General features: G+C 40.6%; 1 protein-coding gene across 3 annotated transcripts in view; it reads left to right on the forward strand.

Moving 5' to 3' along the window:
* The window catches only part of ITPR2 (inositol 1,4,5-trisphosphate receptor type 2), a 358,661-nt gene that overhangs the window by 206,000 nt on the left and 132,075 nt on the right, over window positions 1-20,586 (forward strand). For all 3 annotated transcript variants that reach the window (XM_038389064.2, XM_038389070.2, XM_043516179.1), the window contains exons 36-37: window positions 847-989; window positions 2,751-2,859. In XM_038389064.2, coding sequence (XP_038244992.1) covers window positions 847-989; window positions 2,751-2,859 — 252 coding nt within the window. The remainder of the gene's footprint in view (window positions 1-846; window positions 990-2,750; window positions 2,860-20,586) is intronic.

Raw genomic sequence — 20,586 nt, forward strand, 5'->3', positions numbered from 1 at the left:
GGTGTGACCACACCCCTACTGCAGGTGCAAAAAGGTTAGAGTGGTGTAGGAGTCGCTTCATTGCTTTGGTGTCACTGTGCTGGGAGATCATCCCGCGGTGTGAAATGTACTGGCTTTAGAGACACTGTGTATTCCAAAGAGTTTAGAATCTTGTCTGCATGGTGCAGTAATGCACACTAGAAGGGTGTGATTTCTAAAGCGTGGCTGTGTGTTGTGCTAACTGGCCCGGCAGACCTGCTGGCACAGACTAAAAGTTCCCTGGTGCACATCAACATAGTGCTCTTTGAAAGGGGGGCTATGTTAACGTGCACTAGGGCACCTTTAATGCAGTCCAGCAGGATCTACGTGGGCCCGTTGGCACGCTTTAGAAATCACACCCTTCCAGTGCACGTTGCTGTGCCTTGGAGACAAGAGGTAAGTATAAGACTAAGAAGTAGATACAACGGGTAGATACAGGCAGGTAGGGGGAATACAAGAAAAAAAATGATTCCAGGCAGTGGTTTCAGCACACAGGTTTCCTAACCATTGTCAAGTTTTTTTTGTCGGCCCCCTGGTCAAGGAGAGTTTTGAAGGAGGGCAGGTAGGTAGTTCTGTGGAAGTTTATGGAAAGCTGCTCCCAAGTATGGTGGGCAGCAAAGGAGAAAGCCTGGAGGTGCTTGTTTGGCAATGTAACAAGTGGGTGGTAAAATGGGCATCATGGGTTGATGGGAGGTGGGACAACCAATGATGACAAATATTTGTCCGATATTTCATTCACATAATTTGAAATTCATCAACTAAATGGTTCAAGTGTGATTGGACCAGCTCTTGTCATAATTGACATCCTTCTGCTGCTTCTTTATTTAGGATGTAGTATCCTCCTTGGAACAGCAGTTCACCCCCATGATGCAAGCTGAATTCTCTGTGTTGGTTGATGTATTGCATAGCCCTGAACTTCTCTTTCCTGAGGGGAGTGATGCAAGAATAAGATGTGGTGCTTTCTTGTCCAAGTAAGTGGCACAAAAAAAGTCCTGATTTTGTTTTTGTTTTTTTTTTTTCTGAAAAGACGAGGATAAAATTTTCAGAAGCGCCTAAGTCTCATTTACAGAAAGCCCTTAGGAGCCCAAGTCTCACTGATACCCTTTGTTTATATTTTTTTTGTTGCATAGATTGTGTCCCATTAGTAAGGGAGTTGTATGTGTGACATGGTTAAAACGAAAACCCTTGCAGCTTGCTGAAATTAAGACAGTCTCAACAGATTTGTTTTCCTTATCATCATGTATGTTAAATTGCCCCCAAATACATTGCAAGGTCTCAGTCATTCCATGTTAGAAGTGTGTGTTTTTAATTCATATTCTTTGGGGGCATGCTGAGCTACCTTTTTGAGACTAAGTAAATAAATCCTTTGGTTTTATTTTAAATTGCAAACTCTGAAATAGCTCTTGTAAATATACATTTCACTGGTACCATTGCATGGTTTTGAATTACAGGAGGTTTTATTTGCAGTTTGGGCATTGGAAGAGAGCTGTTCAGTTTTGCTTTATTGGTCCTTTAGTGAGATGCCCTATTTGCCCTTGAGGAACTATATAATTTAAAGGTAACTAGAGGGCACTGAAAATTTGGCAGGTTTCCTGATTCCTCAGCTTTTTGCATATTCTGTATAGGTAGCATTATATACTTCATATGCTTAAAAAAATAAGACTAAATGTTGCATTTTTTCCCCTCTGTGTCAAAACTTTCACTGAAAGTTAATGAGATTTTTGACTGCAGGATTTGGCCTATGGTGTACAAGGAATAGTTTTCTTTGTTTTTGTTCTAAATATCTACTATTGCCCAGTGATACTTTGCAATACTATGTAAATAGCACTATTAATATGCAGTCCATTTTAAAATTATGGTTACCAATATTATTTACATTTAGACCATGGTGAGCTCATCTCATGAGCCTGGTCATCACTTGAGTGGGAGACTTCCAAAGAAATCCTGGCATGCTGCTGGAAGTGATATTAGTACTGAACCCAGCATGATGATAGGGGGCATGGTGCTGTGGCTGATGCTCTCTTTTGGATTAGATGTAAATGACGCTTTATGCGAGAATGTATGTTAGCTCCGGTGTTTTTGTCTAATTCTGATTTGAGGAATGATATTTTGCCTTTCTAAACTCCTATTGCAGTTTTATTTGGAGGCAGAATTCTACTTAGCTTCCTGCCCTAAACTGCCCTGCAGGTTTCCTGTGGCACTTAAACAGCTGCTGCATTCCATACCATACCGAGGTGACTGCATTTCTATGCTGAGCAAAGTGATTCTATTACAAAATTTTTGTAAAATACTTTGGATCATTTTGGGTGGAAGCCACTCGATAATTGTAGAATTAATCTTATTACTACCATAAAATTTAAACTTCCTTTTGAAGTTTGTAGGATAAATGATGCAGGTAACATAATAATTTTTAGAAAACGATAGGCCCAAATGGCAGAATTTGGATCCTGGTCTGGATTTCAAACCCTCTAAAATGTAGTTGTATTTGGATCTGGGATTCTCTTTCTGCTCATTACTTAGGCGCCTGCAGCAAAATTGGGTGCAGACTCCAAACACCCTCAAAGGCCAAGAGAGTTTGGGCTAGGGCTTATTTCTTTTTCATGATACCTACCTGGTCTATTTCCTTCAGGAAAAATATAGTAACAAACAAACCATTTCTACATAAAGTGCATGTTGTCTGGCTTAGAGGTGAGGTGCAATACTCTATATAAGGTCTAATGTTTTACTTTAAGGTTGATAAATCACACAAAGAAACTAATGGAGAAAGAAGAAAAACTTTGCATTAAAATTCTTCAGATATTACGGGAAATGCTCGACAAGAAAGACAGCTTTGTGGAAGAGGTACTGCTGCCCTTTTAATATTAAAAATAAAACTTTTCATCCTGGCATAGAATATTGGCCCTAGAATTTGAGCAGAATGTTATGACTCTTAACTCCTCGCATGTTAGAGGTAATGCATTGTCTCTGAAACAGAAGTTACATCATAGAAATGTAGTCCCCTTTTTCTGACACTCCTCCTGGCCCGTGGCAGTCCGTGTGTTGACTAGAGTCAGTTTCAAGTGTCCAGTTCATCCTTTTTCCCTCCTGCCTGGGATCCCAGCCCTTTATAGTCAGTAAGCATTTTTGCTGCTGAAGATGTGGTAGGGAGTAGGTAATGTTTAATGAGAAGTACCACCTAGGGGGGGAAGTGAGGGGGAGTGGAATTGGCTCTCTGTGCTCTCTACAATGCCTGCTGTTTTCTGTATCTGCTAACATCCCCCTTGTTTAGCTCCAGAACTGTTTCTTCTCTCAACATCTAGGTTTCCAAATGCCCTTTTGATCTTGCATGCACCTTAGGGTCATGGTGACTGGACCCTGGTTTTCACGTCAATTGGTCCATGGTTAGAGGTTTTAAACTCATTCAAAATCCATCTGTCTTGACAAATTTTTCATGTATAGTTTCCTCGCTGGTATTTCTTATAATTCATTCTTGATATTAATACTACTTTATATTAAAATGAATCATAGTGATTAATTCATGTGTCACAGAAATCATTTACATTTATCAGAATCAACACCTATAGTCAAGTATATACACTGGAATCAGTTTAAGAAAAATTGTTGACCTCAGGCAGCACATTTCCCCTTTCCTTGTCCCCATGCTCCAGTATATACAGATTTTGATGTTCTGCTGGTCATCCATTTTACAGTACCTACTAGAATTATCAACAGTCAGGATATACCAGGTAGTTTAATGTTGAATATAAAGCTCCTAATGATGAAGGGAAGGTTTTGTGTGTAGTGAGATGGGTACATATTTCTGGGTGATTTGGATTTTACTCAAGTTCCATGTCTCAGTGCTGTCATAAGACAACAATACTTCAATTTCTTCTCTTATGGTAGATAAGCCACATATGAGAAATAAGGTGTATTCACAGTGCATGTGTTTTGATTATACACTATTTTGATTTCAACATATGTCGCACAAAAAGAACGTTTTGCCCAGGCTCTAGGCAGCCTACAAGATAGTTTAAAAAAAACAACAACAAAACCCAGTCAAACCAAGACAAAGACAACAGTAGCAAAGCAGTGACCTTTCTTTTCACAAAAACAACCCATCCACAAAGAGTGAATTTACCTCCTCCTCACCTTCTGCAAAGAATTTTGCTCCAAGAGCAATGCACTCAGTCCATGGCAGATAATGATTTGTCTTGGTGTCGAAGCAAAATTTTCATGGCTGAATCAGATATTATTATTATTATTATTATTATTTTATTATTAATTTGTATCCAACCAGCCTTAATTCTTACATACCCATGAGTAACATGTAAAAACGAAGTTTCCTTTTGAAACTGTTCACATTGGGGAACTATGCTAAGCCTTTCCAAAATAGCCATGTACACACCAGAAAATATGACCTCAGAAAAAGAAGGAAAGAGAAGACAACACCTTGCTTTATAGATATTCAGCAAAGGCTTGTCTGGTCAGATACACCTTTTACCCTGCTCTGGAGGCTGATCCACTGAGATTAAGGCAAACCACCAGAGGGAGTAAGTTCCACAGTTAGGGATCCTTTAACAAGACAGCCTGGCTTCCAGTCTTCAAGAGTGCACATCTGGGACTTCAGCAAATGCAGCTCAGTTGTGCATTGTTATCTTGACAGTGCATAGGGAGATGGTACATGGAAATGTACATGGTACATTTAGGGAAAAAATAAGACTGATACCCCACCATCCTGTTCTTTTTGAGACCCATGAATTTTATAGTGGAGAAGGATAATAAACCAAAACATAAAAAAAAAAAAAAAAGTACTTGTGGCACCTTAGAGACTAACAAACCAAAACATGTGACTTACTGTATGGTTTTGCAAGTCCTTTCCTCACTTAACACTCTTGGGAGTCCCAGCTTACATTATGGAGTTCAGAAAGCTCATTGTGCTATTTTTAGCCTGTCTTTTGTGTACTTTTTCAGCTTTCCATGAAACAGTACATCACTGTATGCAATTGTACTTTACTGTGTAATCTAAATACTGAAAAACACAGAATTAGGGTACATGGGGCCAAATGAACTTTTGACAGCAGAAGGCCTGAATGTACGTTAATCGTGAGTCTATATTTTGTGCTGTACTGTATTTGGAGCATTACATTGGGCACAAACTATAAGCTTTCAGGTAAAGATTATTGCAGAACTTCTCATGATGAGAAGCAGGGAGAGAATCATAATGCAATCTATTGATCAGTTGTGTTTATCTTGCCCCCATCACTTTAACGTCATACTTATCCTCACCTTACCCTTGGGAGGTAAGACATTATCATCCCCCCTGTTTTATAGAGAGGGAACTGATGCACAGAGAAACTAAGTGATTGTCTTTTTAAACTTTCTTCAGAAAATTTAAGAGCTTGATATCTTTTTATTCCCTCCATCCCCCCAAAATGGCTTAACACAAATTATATCGAGACTACAGATTTTCATATACATTCACTTCTAGAACACTAATAAAACATAGCAAGTGAATGAGGTGGTGGTATGTAGTAGGCTGGTGCTTCTAAAAAGACAAAGAATGCTGGGAGGGTTTATGGCAAAGTTTCCCAAGGTGTGGGACAAAACCCATGGGATGTCATGGAAGATGTATACATTTAAGCTGGGTATGCCTTTACTAACACATGGTGAAGTTGTGGAGGGGTTGGATGGGGAGCTCTGTCAATTTCATTCTTCTGAAAGGAAACTCCACTTTTGAAAGTTTGGTTTGGGGAATTACAATAATAATGGGATATAAAACCTCTTGGTCATTGATTTAACTTCGATAGGTAATGACAGAAAGCTGTTAACACCGTAAGTCTCAGTTCAACAGTTGGTGAATCACTAGCAAAATTAGTGCCTTTCTGCTGGGCATGAAGACTGAAGTCTCCTTTCACTTCTTTAGGCAGCCTTTCCATGGGAGCATTGCAAACTTTGGTAAGGCATTATGGGAGGAAGCTTGTGCTACCATTACCCAGGCTGCAATTGTGTTGTGGAAATCAAAGTCCACCTTTATTTACAAGTTTGTTTGTTTGTTTGTTTTTGTTTTCAAAGAGAGAAACAGATTAAAGAGAATAGGATTTTGTATTAGCTCTGTCCTGTCAAAGTTTTGATTTGAGTTTGGTTCAAGCTTTATGTGAAATCTGAGGTCAATTCTTACTCCAGCCGCAGTTCCATCCCTTCTGTTGAATGGGTAAAATTTTCAAAAGTGCCTGTTACCAAAAACACCAAACTGACCTAGGAGTCTGGTCCCATTGACTTTCAAGGCAGTCCTAAGAGCTTGGTGCTTCTGAAAAATTTACCCTCTGATTATGTGAGTGTGAATATGTAATGACAAGTTTCAGAGTAGCAGCCATGTTAGTCTGTATCTGCAAAAAGAAAAGGAGTACTTGTGACACCTTAGAGACTAACAAATTTATTGGAGCATAAATTTCATGAGCTACAGCTCACTTCATCGGATGCATGCAGTGGAAACTACAGTGGGGAGATTCTATATACACAGAGAACATGAAACAATGGGTTTTACCATACACACTGTAACGAGAGTGATCAGGTAAGGTGAGCTATTACCAGCAGGAGAGAGAAAAAAAACACCTTTTGTAGTGATAATCAAGGTGGGCCATTTCCAGCAGTTGACAAGAACGTGTGAGGAACAGTGCGGGGGCGGGGGGAGAAATAAACATGGGGAAATAGTTTTACTTTATGTAATGACACATCCACTCCCAGTTTTTCTTCAAGCCTAAGTTAATGGTGTCCAGTTTGCAAATTAATTCCAATTCAGCAGTCTCTCGTTGGAGTCTGTTTTTGAAGCTTTTTTTCTTGAAGAATTGCCACTTTTAGGTCTGTAATAGAGTGACTAGAGAGATTGAAGTGTTCTCCGACTGGTGGTTGAATGTTATAATTCTTGACGTCTGATTTGTGTCCATTTATTCTTTTATGTAGAGACTGTCCAGTTTGGCCAATGTACATGGCAGAGGGGCATTGCTGGCACATGATGGCATATATCACACAGGTAGATGTGCAGGTGAACGAGCCTCTGATAGGGCCTAATCAGCCACACTGTGATGATCCTTGACGATCTCTATCAAGTGTTCTTACAATTACAATATCCACCTGCTGAAGTGAAGAAACAGATTGACAGAGCCAGAAGAGTACCCAGAAGTTACTTACCCCAACTAAAACCTCTCCAATGCATCATCAAGGATCTACAACCTATCCTGAAGGACAACCCATCACACTCGCAGATCTTGGGAGACAGGCCAGTCCTTGCTTACAGGCAGCTCCCCAACCTGAAGCAAATACTCACCGGCAACCACACAACAAAAACACTAATCCAGGAACCTATCCTTGCAACAAAGCCCATTGCCAGCTGTGTCCACATATCTATTCAGGGACACCATCATAGGGCCTAATCACATGAGCCACACTATCAGAGGCTTGTTCACCTACACATCTACCGATGTGATATATGCCATCATGTGCCAGCAATGCCCCTTTGTTTGCCATGTATATTGGCCAAACTGAACAGTCTCTACGTAAAAGAATAAATGGACACAAATCAGACGTCAAGAATTATAACATTCAACAACCAGTCGGAGAACACTTCAGTCTCTCTGGTCACTCGACTACAGACCTAAAAATGGCAATTCTTCAACAAAAAAAACTTCAAAACCAGACTCCAACGAGAGACTGCTGAATTGGAATTAATTTGCAAACTGGACACTATTAACTTAGGCTTGAAGAAAGACTGGGAGTGGATGTGCCATTACACAAAGTAAAACTATTTCCCATGTTTATTTCCCCCCCCCCCCCCCCCGTTCCTCAGATGTTCTTGTCAACTGCTGCAAATGGCCCACCTTGATTATCACTACAAAAGGTGTTTTTTTTTTTCCTCTATCCTGCTGGTAATAGCTCACCCTACCTGATCACTCTCATTACAGTGTGTATGGTAACACCCATTGATTCATGTTCTCTGTGCATATAAAATCTCCCCACTGTATTTTCCACTACATGCATCTGATGAAGTGAGCTGTAGCTCACGAAAGCTTATGCTCAAATAAATTTGTTAGTCTCTAAGGTGCCACAAGGTGCCTTTTCTTTTGTATACCGTAATGTATTCAGATCATGATATCATATGTGCTTACTGTGATATTAATTAACTGATGGATATGTTTAACAATGGTAGTACATTTTAAAATGCATGGTAGAATGGTAGGAACCAAACCTGCAACTCTCATGCATGCTAATAGTTCCCCACTGAAGTTAATAGTATTACTTGCACGAATAAAGACTGTATGCACAAGTAAGGGCTTCTTATGCTATAGAACACAGTTTATACTGTTTTTCCAGTTTTAGATGTTGAACCACAGTATGAACAAAAAATTAGAGTACTGTTTAAGTATCAGTGGGGAGGAAAAAAACCTATAAGCTATTCAGTTGTCTATCAAAAATATGAAGTACCCTACTTTTTTTCCTTTTTTTGGAATACTCCTGAAAATCATTGCCCCCCTTCTAAATGTTTTCACTGTTTCTTTTTCTAACACATAACTAGATTTCTAGCTCTATGTGGTGAAATACTAAGATTTCTTTATTCATCTTTTAGCTACACAATGGGCAGGTATACACTCCAGCCTGGATCAGTGCTCTGAGATCGATCCACTGGCAGTCGATTTAGCGGGTCTAGTGAAGACCTGCCAAATCGACAGCAAATCGCTGTCCAGTCGCCCCATACTCTACCCCCAACAAGAAGAGTAAGGTAAATCAACAGGAAAGTTTCTCCTGTCGACCCTCTGTGGTGCAGACCCCATGGTAATTCGACCTAAGGTACGTTGACTCCAGCTACATTATTCACATAGCTGGAGTTGCGAAGCGTAGGTCAGCTTACCGCGGTAGTGTAAACATAGCCAGTGTTAACAACCCTTTTGCTTCTTGTTTTAGCAGAGTGACCAATAACAACAAGAAACAGGTTAGAAATCATTTACAAATGTACATCATTCCCTAAAGAACCTGTAGATCACTGTTTGTTGCCAGTAAGGTGATCATATATTCTGCCTTTCTAAGGCCTGATTCTTTTCAGTTGAAGTCAGTGGCAGAAGTCCAATGATTTAATCAAGGGCACATTCCAGATTCTGCTCTTATGTACATGAAACCAAAGAGAGTTGGATCCCTTTATCTGTTGGGAAAATGTCTCTTAGTAATCAGTTGGTGTTCCTGTGATCTACAGCAGTATGCCATTGTTGCTGCTACTGCTGTTTAAACCAAAGAAGCTCTTAACTTAGTGTGCTCTATGACCTAGTCTAGTCCATTCTAGATCACTTTACTTATTTGCATGTATTGAGTTAAGTATTTAGATAAATCACAATAAATGTAGGCAAAAATAAATGGAAACAGGAATTATTCTGAAAATGCCAGTCTGTTGTGGAGTGCAGTGTAATTTAAAGTGACTTTATTATTTCAAGTGGCAGGGTGGGGAGGAAGGGAGAGGAATTCCCTTACCTGTGTTACTAATAGCAGTTTGGATTAGCAGCATTGCAAGCATTTAAAAAAATCTAATTTAATTTTCACCACTTATGCCGTTTTGTTTTGTTTGTGCTCTGCTTTATGAAAGACGGTGCACTAGCCTATTTCAGTTTTATTTCTGGTCAGTGGACCAAAAATTGCTCACTTTACTCTCTGGTTTAGTTCAATGTGTTTTTCAGATTGTTTGCTTCAGTGCTGGGGTTGCAAACACTACAGGGAATATTTAAATCCAATCTAAAAACTTCTAATTGAAAATTTAAAAAACTGGTGATATTTATTGATATTGGGTTTTGTGAAACTTTTTTAAAATGCTGTAAATCACCCTAAACTGACAATATCCCTTTAAGGTCTTTCTAACAAAATCTTTTTGCTGTAGAAAGAAAAATTAGATTTGGAAATGAAAGTATTTAAATATGTAAGAAGTCACGATCAGTCAGTAATACATTTATAAGCAACTAGCGCACACCTTCAGTGTGGTTTTCTAACATAAGGTAGAAGGTCAAATGACTTTTTAACCACCTAAGAAGTACAATGAAATTGTAGAAATTCACCACCTGGATTGACTTTTTTCTGTTACCTAATGGAGTTTATAAATGAAAGTAAGGGAAAGCATCAGACCTGTGCATTTACTGGATATCATTGGCAGAGGGATGATGTCATTGACAGCCAATCGGAGAGGACCATTAGTGATCAATGTTCAATAGAGATTTCATAATATGCTGACATCAGTGCAACCTTCTACTTTAGTGGTTTCATGGGTCACCTGCTTGCTGATTGTTTCCTGCCTGTCATCATCATATTGCCTCATTCTTATCTGGAAAGTGCTTACAGATGTTGACTGATTTGGTGGAGTTTAATGAAAAACTGAAAAGGTTTGGCTTTTAAATGCATGGTCCTGTGTGCTTGTTCTAGTGCTTGTAGGTGAGATTTATAAATTAAAAGTCAAATTATAAATGGTAGGGGCCAATGAGGACAGATACAGACATCTGGATTTTTTGGACCCAAAACCATGCCTTTACCTGTCTGTTATAAACATTAAAATATGATACAAGGCAGGGCATGTTCACAGAAAAGGCTGAATTTCTTCTATATGCCTATTTCTCAGCACCACATGAGCCTATGGCGGGGACCAGGGCTATCCAATGAGAGCCCTTCTCTTAGATGGCTGTTGCAATAGGACAACCCAGGAGTGTGTGGTGTGCCCTGTGGGCCCCACCCTGCAATCCCATGCTGGCTAGGAAGGCTAGTTAGTGTATGCCTTTACTCAGACATTCATGAAGCCAAGATAGTGCATGTGATGTGTCGAATTAAGCAACAAGATGCGACAGTTTGATTGTGACAGTTCTTTGACATCCAGGATAATTTCATGTACGACAATGACGGCTTATGTAAAGTTGTGTGTTCTTCAGTGCCTGAGGCTGAGCCAGTGTGTTACGACGGAGATTTCAGTCTCTTCTGTTTCAATGACTGAACGAAGCCACTAATTTTAAGCAGCCGTCATGTGAATGTATTGGGATTCTTATGACCAAACACAAAATACTTTCAAATCCCCTACATATGGTAATTTCTCACCATACCCACATGGTGGCACTTTAAAAGGAAAAGAAATAAAAAGTATGGAGAAACAAATCAACACAATTTGACTTTTCCTCCTCTAAGTTCCAAGTATAATAATGAAGCAAACAGATACTGCAGAGCATGTGATATTTGTGTATTAACTAAGTGTTGGCCATGATGTCTTGGGCCTTGTGACATCATCCACTGAAGCATGCTGTTCTTGCATATTTCTGGCACAATTTTACACACACACACACCCTTCCCTCACCCCAGTGGTCTGCAGTAATCTCGCCAAACCTTGTAGCATTGTTATATAACACATAGTGTTTCGGACTATTACAATAAAATGCTTCACTACTATATTTATAAGGTAAAGTCCTTGAGTGTCCTACTGGACTTTGTTCATTTATTAATATTTATAGAGATGTTTATTATTTGCAATATTCTCTAAGTGCATCTTCATAATCTTCGGTGGAAAAAACTCATAATGACAATGTCATTCTTAGAGACAGTAATAATAGACAAACCTCCCTGCTCCCCTTAATACATGTTCCTTAAAACCTCCTCACTGAACTCAAGATTAAGCAGATGTTTGAACAAATTGATGAGGTTGGCACTGATCTCCTGAAGGTCAAGAAATAAAGCAGGCTCTGGTGGAGCGTAGAGGAGGCAAGCGCCACAGCAAAAAACTTTGCATCAAGAATGCTCTACAGAGTTAAAAGCTAGGAATGGTCCATAGAAGCACCTCTGCTAATCTAATAATTAAGAATTGTGCACAGGGAGAGAAGTATTCTCATACTGTAGGTAGCCAGCTCAGGGAATATGTAGGACTTTATAGATTAAAACTAACTCCTTGGATTATCCTCAGAAATGCATAAAAAGCCATTCTTCTTCTTGGAATCGGGTATAAGGTGCTCATTGTGGCCTGCTTCAAGGATTGCCTCAAGCAGAGCACATTGTGCTAATCCACCCGGAGCTGACAAAGGAAAGAATGTTTGCCCAGTCCATAACTGAAATGAGAAGTCAGAACCACAATCCTGCAAACCATGGACAGCAAAGGGCTCTTCTGGTCCCTATTGTATTGGGGGGCACTGATTCAGCAGAGCACTAATGCACATGCTTAACTTAAAGTACATATATCCATTGACTTCTGACATATATCCATTAACTTCTGCTTATGTGCTTGCACTTAAACAGATGCTTAATTGCTATTTTGGATCATCATCTGTGATGATTTTGCCTCTTTTAATATAACTGGTAGTTGCCACTATTATCCAAAATAGATTGCTCATTTCCAAAGAGTTAACACTGCTTGCACCCTTTCATCAGCAGATAATACAGTAAGAAATAATGCTTCCTGGTCTTCACTTTTCCTCTCTCTGTCCTAAAAAACTTGATGTTTTGGGTTTGGTTTTTTTAGCATTTTCTAAAGTTTGTAACCAAATTCACTTGTAGGATACCATGTGCAATATCTTTCTCAAGACTGAGAAAACATATGGATGTAAATGGGCTGCTTCCTATAGACAGTAATCTCTCATCAAGACGCATTCTATTCTTTTCTCATAATATATGTGAAGCTGTTAGCCACGGCTGTTTCATAATTACAAATTCTGACTGTTAAATTCCAAATTTTTTTGGATCTTATATCTTCTTCTTCCCCCCACATTAAAGTACATTTCACCCCCATGGGACTGTAAAATAAATTAGTTTGTTTTTTTCTGTAAACTCTTATTTTGAAAACACCATCCAAAGCACAAACAAACAGAAGTTGTTTGATACTGTTTCCAGTTTTCCAAGCACCTGTGTACCAAATATTGCCTTAGGTTGCATACACACAGATCCCATTGATTTCAAGATACGTTACCTATGAAAAACTAGGATTGAGGTATTTGTATGTGCATTCCTCTCTATGGAGAATCCAAAACCCAGTAATGTAGATGGAAAGATTCCAAAAAACTTCAATGGGTTTTGAATCAGGCCCTGTTACTCCTGCTATTGATTAAAAGTAATTGGAATAGGGGACAGCTGTTAACTGCTGAAATGTTCACTGAGATTTGGGTAAAAATTCAGTTCACCTTATTTTTGTATATAAACTCATGGCCATCAACAGGACTACTGTGTTAGAAACACCAAGGGGTGTTTGCCCCTTTTTTTTCTTCGAATGCTAGTCATAATGATTTCACTAGATACATCCAGTTGTTTGGAATTCAAATTACAGGCCAACCATAGCTATTTGGATCAAGCACTGCATCATCAAATCATATGCAGCTACAGATAAATCAATTCCAGAAAGGATCAGACTTCTCTGGCAGGGGTTTTTGTTTTTGTTTTGTTTAATGGCAGGTGTATGAAGCATCTAAGTGTTTTTAGGAAGCTAGAATAAATTCCTAGCAGATGGATTAGGGGGTATAGGGAGGTGAGATGGTCAAAGGAGCATACTAAATTAATTTATAACAAGGCTCTGTAGTTTAACACATGGACCGTCCCCTCTGTATGTGTGAAAATAAATAGTATATATTTCGATACCTTACTTCTTTTCAATTTCTCTTCCTCGTGAGAACTGCATTACCTCAAATGTGGAGTTGCGTTACTTGGTCGGGATTTTAATGTGCATGATATGTCGTGTTCTAAAAGGAATAAATATTGCTGAACAGCCTGTGAACTATCTTCCGTGCACCAATGCGCTCTGAGTCACTTAAAACAATGGAAATGTAATTTCCGTGGCCACCCATTTTTAAGTGATTTTGTGGCACTTGTTTAAAGTGTCAGCCCTGGAGACCTGAGTCATCAGGTGATCCACAGAACTGGAGCAACACAGGCAGCTACAGCACAAGCTTTCCCACCCTGCCTTGCTAAGTGCCTCCTGGGCAGGGACCACCTCCAGGGAAGAGAAGGCTAGTTCGAAGGGACAGGTGAATTATGGATATAGGGACAGAAATAAATTGCAGACAACTGGAGTTTGGGACTCTGAAACCTGAGGTTTTATCTGTACATATAAAATTAAGAGAATAAAATCCCCATGGGGCACATTCAAAGATAAGGCTGACATTGTTCCCTGAACATCTCCTGCATGCTTATCTCCTTGCCACCACACGAGTTAACCTCTTCTTCTAGATTGCAAGCCAACAGAATGCTGAGGAGGGCTTTCGTGCAATGGTTGCCATTAAAAAAAATCCACATTTATTAGCAGCTACCATACTATGGCATTTGAGCGACTGTAAATATTTTCCTTAGTAAGGCTAGAGAAATGCTGCAGTATTTCAGACACCAGTATGTGGCAACTGAGAACTTTTACAGTATGACCCCGGGTTCTCTAGGAGAGGCTCAGCTATCTGTCTGTGCACAAATGGACTCGCTCTACAGTCAAATGTATGCAGCACACAGAGGGTGTGAGAGGCAATGTCTGCTCTAATTTTCAGCTCCCTTGGGAGGGGAGGGTGGATGGGTCTTGTTGACTGTCTCAAATTTAATGTTGCTGTATTTAATAGGTTAGTGCAACAGCCCTGTTCGTACTCCGCAGTTGCACCAGATATAGCAGTGAGCAGAATTTGATGCACTGTATTAAGGATAGGCAATGAATATTTATGATAGTCCTAGGGAGCCAGTAATAAAAATGAAATTGGCATGATGCCACTAGCTCCAAATCTTTGACCTGTTTTAAGAGGAAGTAGAATAAAAAACAGGATAATGGACTTACAATGGTGGAATGGTTAGTTAGGGTTGGTTCGAGCAGTGAGAATAATTAAGCTTTTGTTGCTTTTACAGAAGTCTGTAGTCTGAGATGTATGACTCAGCAGTATGCTTTCAGGAATCTAGATTACATGGAAAATATCAGTTTATGGTATTTTTTTAAATTAAATAAAAAAATGTACCTCTCTTTTAGATGTCAGGGTAGCTTGTGCCCTTGTCTTATTCAGCCAAACAGAGGAATGAGGAGGAGCAAGGCCCCGCTACATCCTACCCACTCCTTTGCTTGTGCTCGGATTATGAAACACTACCCGGCTCTCCAGATACTCCTCCTGCAAGCAATGGGTGGGATGGGGCGAAGAGGCAGTGGAGCCTTGGCTCCACTTGCTCAAGGGGATGTCTACACTGCAATTAGACACCCGGGGCCGGCCCATGCCAGCTGGCTCGGGCTAAGGGGCTGTTTCATTGCAGTGTAGACATTTGGGCTGGAGCTCAGGCTCTAGGACTGTGAGGTGGAAGGGTGCTCTACACAGCAATGAAACAGTCCCTTAGCTCGAGCCCAAGTCAACTGGCACTGGCCAGCCGTGGGTGTCCCACTGCAGTGTAGACATACCCTCGCTGCCCAGAATTATACAGACAGATACCAGGCACAAGTGATCAGCACCTTTTACGTAGCTGCAGGAGCTCACTCAATACCCCTAAGCAAGAAGGGAGAGAGGCTGCTTCTGGAGCACAGGCCCAAGCTGATCCTGAAGTCTCTTGAGCCATAAATGATGGGAAAAATTGCTATTTTCTGATCTGTTTCCTGCGTGTGTAATTTCAAAGGGGTGTGATTTCACTGATTGCATTTGGCCAGTGATAAGTCCATAATGTAGTTTCAAGAGAAAGTATATACTGTATTCAACTTTGAAAAGCAGCTATTGTGCAAGCACAGTAAGTGCTTCTGATGAGGATTTTACCCTGTCTCTTTGGCCTGGGAGGAATGCCTGGATGATATTGCCAGCTGGATGTGTCACAGCTGCTTTGTCTTCAGTCCCAGAAAAACAAAAGCCTTGAAGGGTGGTGGTTCTCTCTTTGTTTTCATCTCTGCACATACTCAGTATTGCCAGTCCCACCTGCTTAAAAAATCACGAGTCAGGCTCCTAAAATTGAGATTTAACAAAAAATTGGTTTCAGAGTAGCAGCCGTGTTAGTCTGTATCCACAAAAAGAGGAGGAGGACTTGTGGCACCTTAGAGACTAACAAATTTATTTGAGCTACAGCTCACTTCATCGGATGCATTCAGTGGAAAACAAAAAATTAATATCTTTAGGGTTCTTTTTATTTGCTTTCTGGTTTTTGAGCCTTTAGAGTTCATGTTTTCAAGCTTTCCTCTGCAAGCACAAAGGATAGAAACTTCATGTTTACTTAAAATGAAAGTCGAGAATCTCTTGTAATCATCTGACTTCAGGAGATGGAACTTTAAGAAAAATGGCCAGTTTCATAAAACTCATGATAAAATGAGTTGGGGTGGCCCCACTGCTTATTGAGGGCTAAAAGTCTTGGTGTCATTTTATTTTTTGCCCTTTCAATGAAAAAAGCCAAGGTTTGAAGGTATTCTTTAACTTTCTTGAATTGTGCAATTTGCACAGGTTCTGCCTCGTTTATCTTGTTGACAGTCTTTCACAAGCAACACACGTCCTCATGACAGGTCCTGATTATTGCAGGTACTTCCCGTTAGGGCTTCACCATTGTTCACAGCTTGTTCCGAATGCAGCAGTGCAGTTGCTCATGGCCTTGAGCATGTTATGCTGACTTGTGTGCTTTGCACTGGACGCCTGGGAGATAACTTGACTTAAAATTGGCATGATTGTCAGGAAAGAAAATGTATGCTACTTCCTGTGATTGAGGCAGCAGCTGAGCTGACATTTGGAGTAGGGGAGAGGACTATGTTGCCCTGAGAATTGCCCCGACAGAACTCAGCAGAATTCTGGTCTCCAAGGGACTACAGATGGCAATAGCAGCTCTCCTTCAAACTTCCTTTTTTCCCATCTTTTATCCCTTCTTTTTTAGTCCTTTGCCCCCTCCCCCCATCTGCAAGCTTTTTCTTGATTTTTGGGCACTTTAATTGGCTTCAGTGGCTTTTTTTGTTTCCCCACTTTTCCTTCTATTTGCTCCTCTCCCAGCCATTGCTGGGGTGGGGCCTCTGAGACATTGCAGCAGATTTAGACTTTCATTATCCTGTGTCAGGAAGAGATGTTATTTCCTTGCTCTCAAATGACCCCAGTGGAGAGGGAATGGAGTTCTCAGAGGATGGGTAGGCAGCAGCTGCTGGGCTCTCACTCGTTATCTCCGATGTTCTCAGCAAGGACTATAAAGGGGAAGAAGCATGCTAGGAATGCTCCTCACTGGCTTCCCTTTCTGAATCGGACTGCCTTCCAACCCTACCCAGCCATCAAGAACGTGCCAAATCTCAAACCCTTCTTCGCCATCTCTCCCAGCAGGTCCCCAGGTGTCTCACTGGAAGTGGTATGCACTGGATGTTCCTGGCCATAGGGAACTTCCCAGATCCTGGGAGTGCAGTTCAGCACCTTTGAAAATCTGGCCTCATGTTTGAGCGTGGATTTAAATCCCTGCCTTTAGGTCACCTAAGTGTGAACCTCTTAGCATTAAAACAGGGCTCAGAGGGGATCATAGAGTCTTGTGTGAGCCCTGTGCACTGGCATGAGTTTTACCCTCTTTGATTGGCCCCAAATATCTCAGTGCAGAACTAAGTCCTACACAGGGTGTGTTTTTGTTCTTTGAATGGACTGGAAAACATCACTGAAGAATGGAGTATGATGTTTCAGCGCAGTCGATTATTTGAAGAATACTATGGTAGCAAAGTTAATTTTGCTAGCCAAAGTAGTAATAGCATTGATTCATTGTTGGCAGTGCAAGCACATTAGCTGTGATGATGTAGTGAAATCTAACACAGGGTTTGTACAGTGGGCTGTTCTCAGTTGTTTCACACTCTTTATGAAATATTTTCATTGTGGTTGGAAACATTTTATTCTCAACCTTCCTATATTAATCTGAAAAAAAATCTTTTTTTTCAGAAAGCACTGTAAAAAGTGTGAATTGAGCAACTGTTACTGTCCATTCGTACCCCCCCGAATACTTCAGTGTTCTTGCAGTAAATAGTTATATGTGGGAACAGCTGTCTCATATCTCCCGTTTTCTTACGTTGGTTTAGCTCTTTGTCCTGGTGCCATGTGAGCTAATGTCTGCATGAAAAAAACAGCAAGAGAAAGAGTCTGAGAGAGTTTCTTGGATCTGATGTGTTTTATTCAGAAACCTAGTGAAAGCATTGCCTACTTCTGTCTGCGTGTGTGCAAATAACCTGCTACTCCACACACCTAGAGAGATTGGAGTCCAGAAGAAAATGATACCTTCAGAACACACGTGTTCATCGCATGTTCCATATACAGACCTTTATGGATTAGCAATAGGTGGATTTACTGGCTAAGGTTGCAGTCTCACCTAATGCATTGAGAACTTATGTACAGGTGCTAACTATCTAGGATCCTGACCTAGCAGTTATACACATGTGTATCTTTACTCACGTGACTTAAATGGGGCTATTTACATGAATAAAGTTGGGGTGTGTGTGTGTTGTTTTTGTTTTTTTTGTTTTTTGTTTTTTTTTGCAGGAGCTTGGCCTTATTCAATATCAAGTACTAGCACATTTGATAGTACGCTAAAATATAGATGGTGATTTATTGTTTTAATAAGTAGACTGTGATATAATTTAATATATATAAAACCAATATTTTTGAAGACAGCTATACCGTGTATTCCACTGCCTTTATAATTGCCTTTGTCTTTACTATTTTCCCACACTTCTCTTCTTTCCCTTTTCTCTTCGTTTGATCTGATTTGTGCCTGAAGAAAGACTGTTTGAATATAGGAAAGCAAGTGTTCAAGGGGTAATGTTGTCTTTTGAGCCAGCCCACAGGTTATGGCTTCTGTGTAGGTAAGTTCGGTACTTTGATCACTAATCCATCAGTTTTCCACCCAACAACTATGTAGTGGGGTTTTGCTACTGGGGCAGCTGGAGCACTGTCCTCATCAAAACTGTAAGATAATAAAATCGGAGTAAATTAAATTTGCTTTCTCAAAATCCTATGTGTCATTCAAAGATGTTAATTTAACATTCTAGCTTCTTCAGATGAAGTGGGAACTGCTTTATTGCCCTAGACTAGTGGTTCTCAGCCAGGAGTCTGGGGCCCCCTGGGGGCTGCGAGCAGGGCTGGCATTAGACTTGTTGGGCCCAAAGGCAGAAAGCCAAAGCCCCACCGCCTGGGGCTGAAGCCCGGTGACCCAAGCCCCCTACCCGGGCTGAAGCTGAAGCCTGAGCAACTTAGCTTTGTAGGGCCCTGTGGCGTGGGGCTCTTGGTAACTGCCCTACTTGCTACCCCCTAACATTGACCCTGGCTCTTGTATGCAGAAAAACAGTTGTTGTGGGCTGTGGAGTTTTTATAGCATGTTGCAGGAGTGGAACCTCAGAAAAAGGTTGAGAACCTCTGCCCTAGACTGCATATTGCACACATTCATTTCCAGCAGGGGGCTCTAGAGTAGCAGCAGGAAGAAAACTAATAGTCTGTCAGACACAGCAGTTTCCAAAAGTCTCTTTCAGAAACATCTTTAATAGGCGAGCACATGTGCAGCTAAGACAAGTTGTGGTGTCCCACATAAGATTTTGACCTAGAGCTTTCCCCTGTGAATCAAAACTTGCTGTTGGTGAGTATAGATTCTAAGGCCAGAAGGGATTACTGATATCATCCAGTCTGACCTCCTGCATAAGACAGGCCAAAGAACTTCCCTGAAATAATTCCTGTTTGAACCAGAGCACACCTTTTATAGAAACAGCCAATCTTCACTTAAAAATGGCTAGTGATGGAGAATTGTAAATTGCTCCAATCTCTCCACTGCCTGTTTATGGCTTGATTTAAAAAATACAAGCTTAAACCCACTCAGCATTTAGTTATACTTTTTCCACAATGAAGTAGATAGTTGATGATCTGCTTGGGGAAGGACTGGTGGAAACCTCCAACACTTTTCTCGTCTGTGCTTTAACTAGCTACATACAAGCCACTTACTTTGAGATGAAGTTTCCTTTGGAACTTGTCAGTGCAGCACATTAAACAGACAGAGGGGGCACTGTTGAGCAACAAGAGAAATTTCCTGCCATGGTTTCCCTTCCACAGTGCGAAATGAACTTCCTCCATGCTACAGTCTGGAAATGGAACCTGAGCCTCCCATATGGCATTGCAGAACAATAGGACAGCTGGTGTGAACCCCTCTTCCCCCCCCCTTAAATCAAGCATACAGTATGCCCCTACACTTTGTGAATCAAAGATTCATTGAAAAAATGGTAGCCTAAATAAGTACTGATTTTTTGAATGAATTTGGCTTTGTATTATCTACATAAATTCTTCCAGACTTGGCTCCTATTGGAAAAAGCTGTGGGGTTTTTTTCCTGCCTGAAATGCTGGCGTTTATGAAAAGACTCACTTCTTCTCTAGTGGCATGGACTTCAAAGATCCTGCCTGCTGAATTGGCCTAACTTGAGCTAACGTGTCCATTCTCTTGAAGAAGAATTTAGGGTGATATTAGTTCCAAAGACCTGCAGCAAGTAGTTAAAATGACTCGATAGGAAAACACAGGGATGCGTATACAACCCCGCCTCCCCCTTCCTTTTCATAGAAGCATGTTATCAGGGAGGGATGATCTACAGGATTCTGATTTGTTAGATGGCACACAGTGTGAAATATATGCAGGTTGGGG

Source organism: Dermochelys coriacea, chromosome 1 (genome assembly GCF_009764565.3).
Source record: "Dermochelys coriacea isolate rDerCor1 chromosome 1, rDerCor1.pri.v4, whole genome shotgun sequence".
Lineage (NCBI taxonomy): Eukaryota > Metazoa > Chordata > Testudines > Dermochelyidae > Dermochelys > Dermochelys coriacea.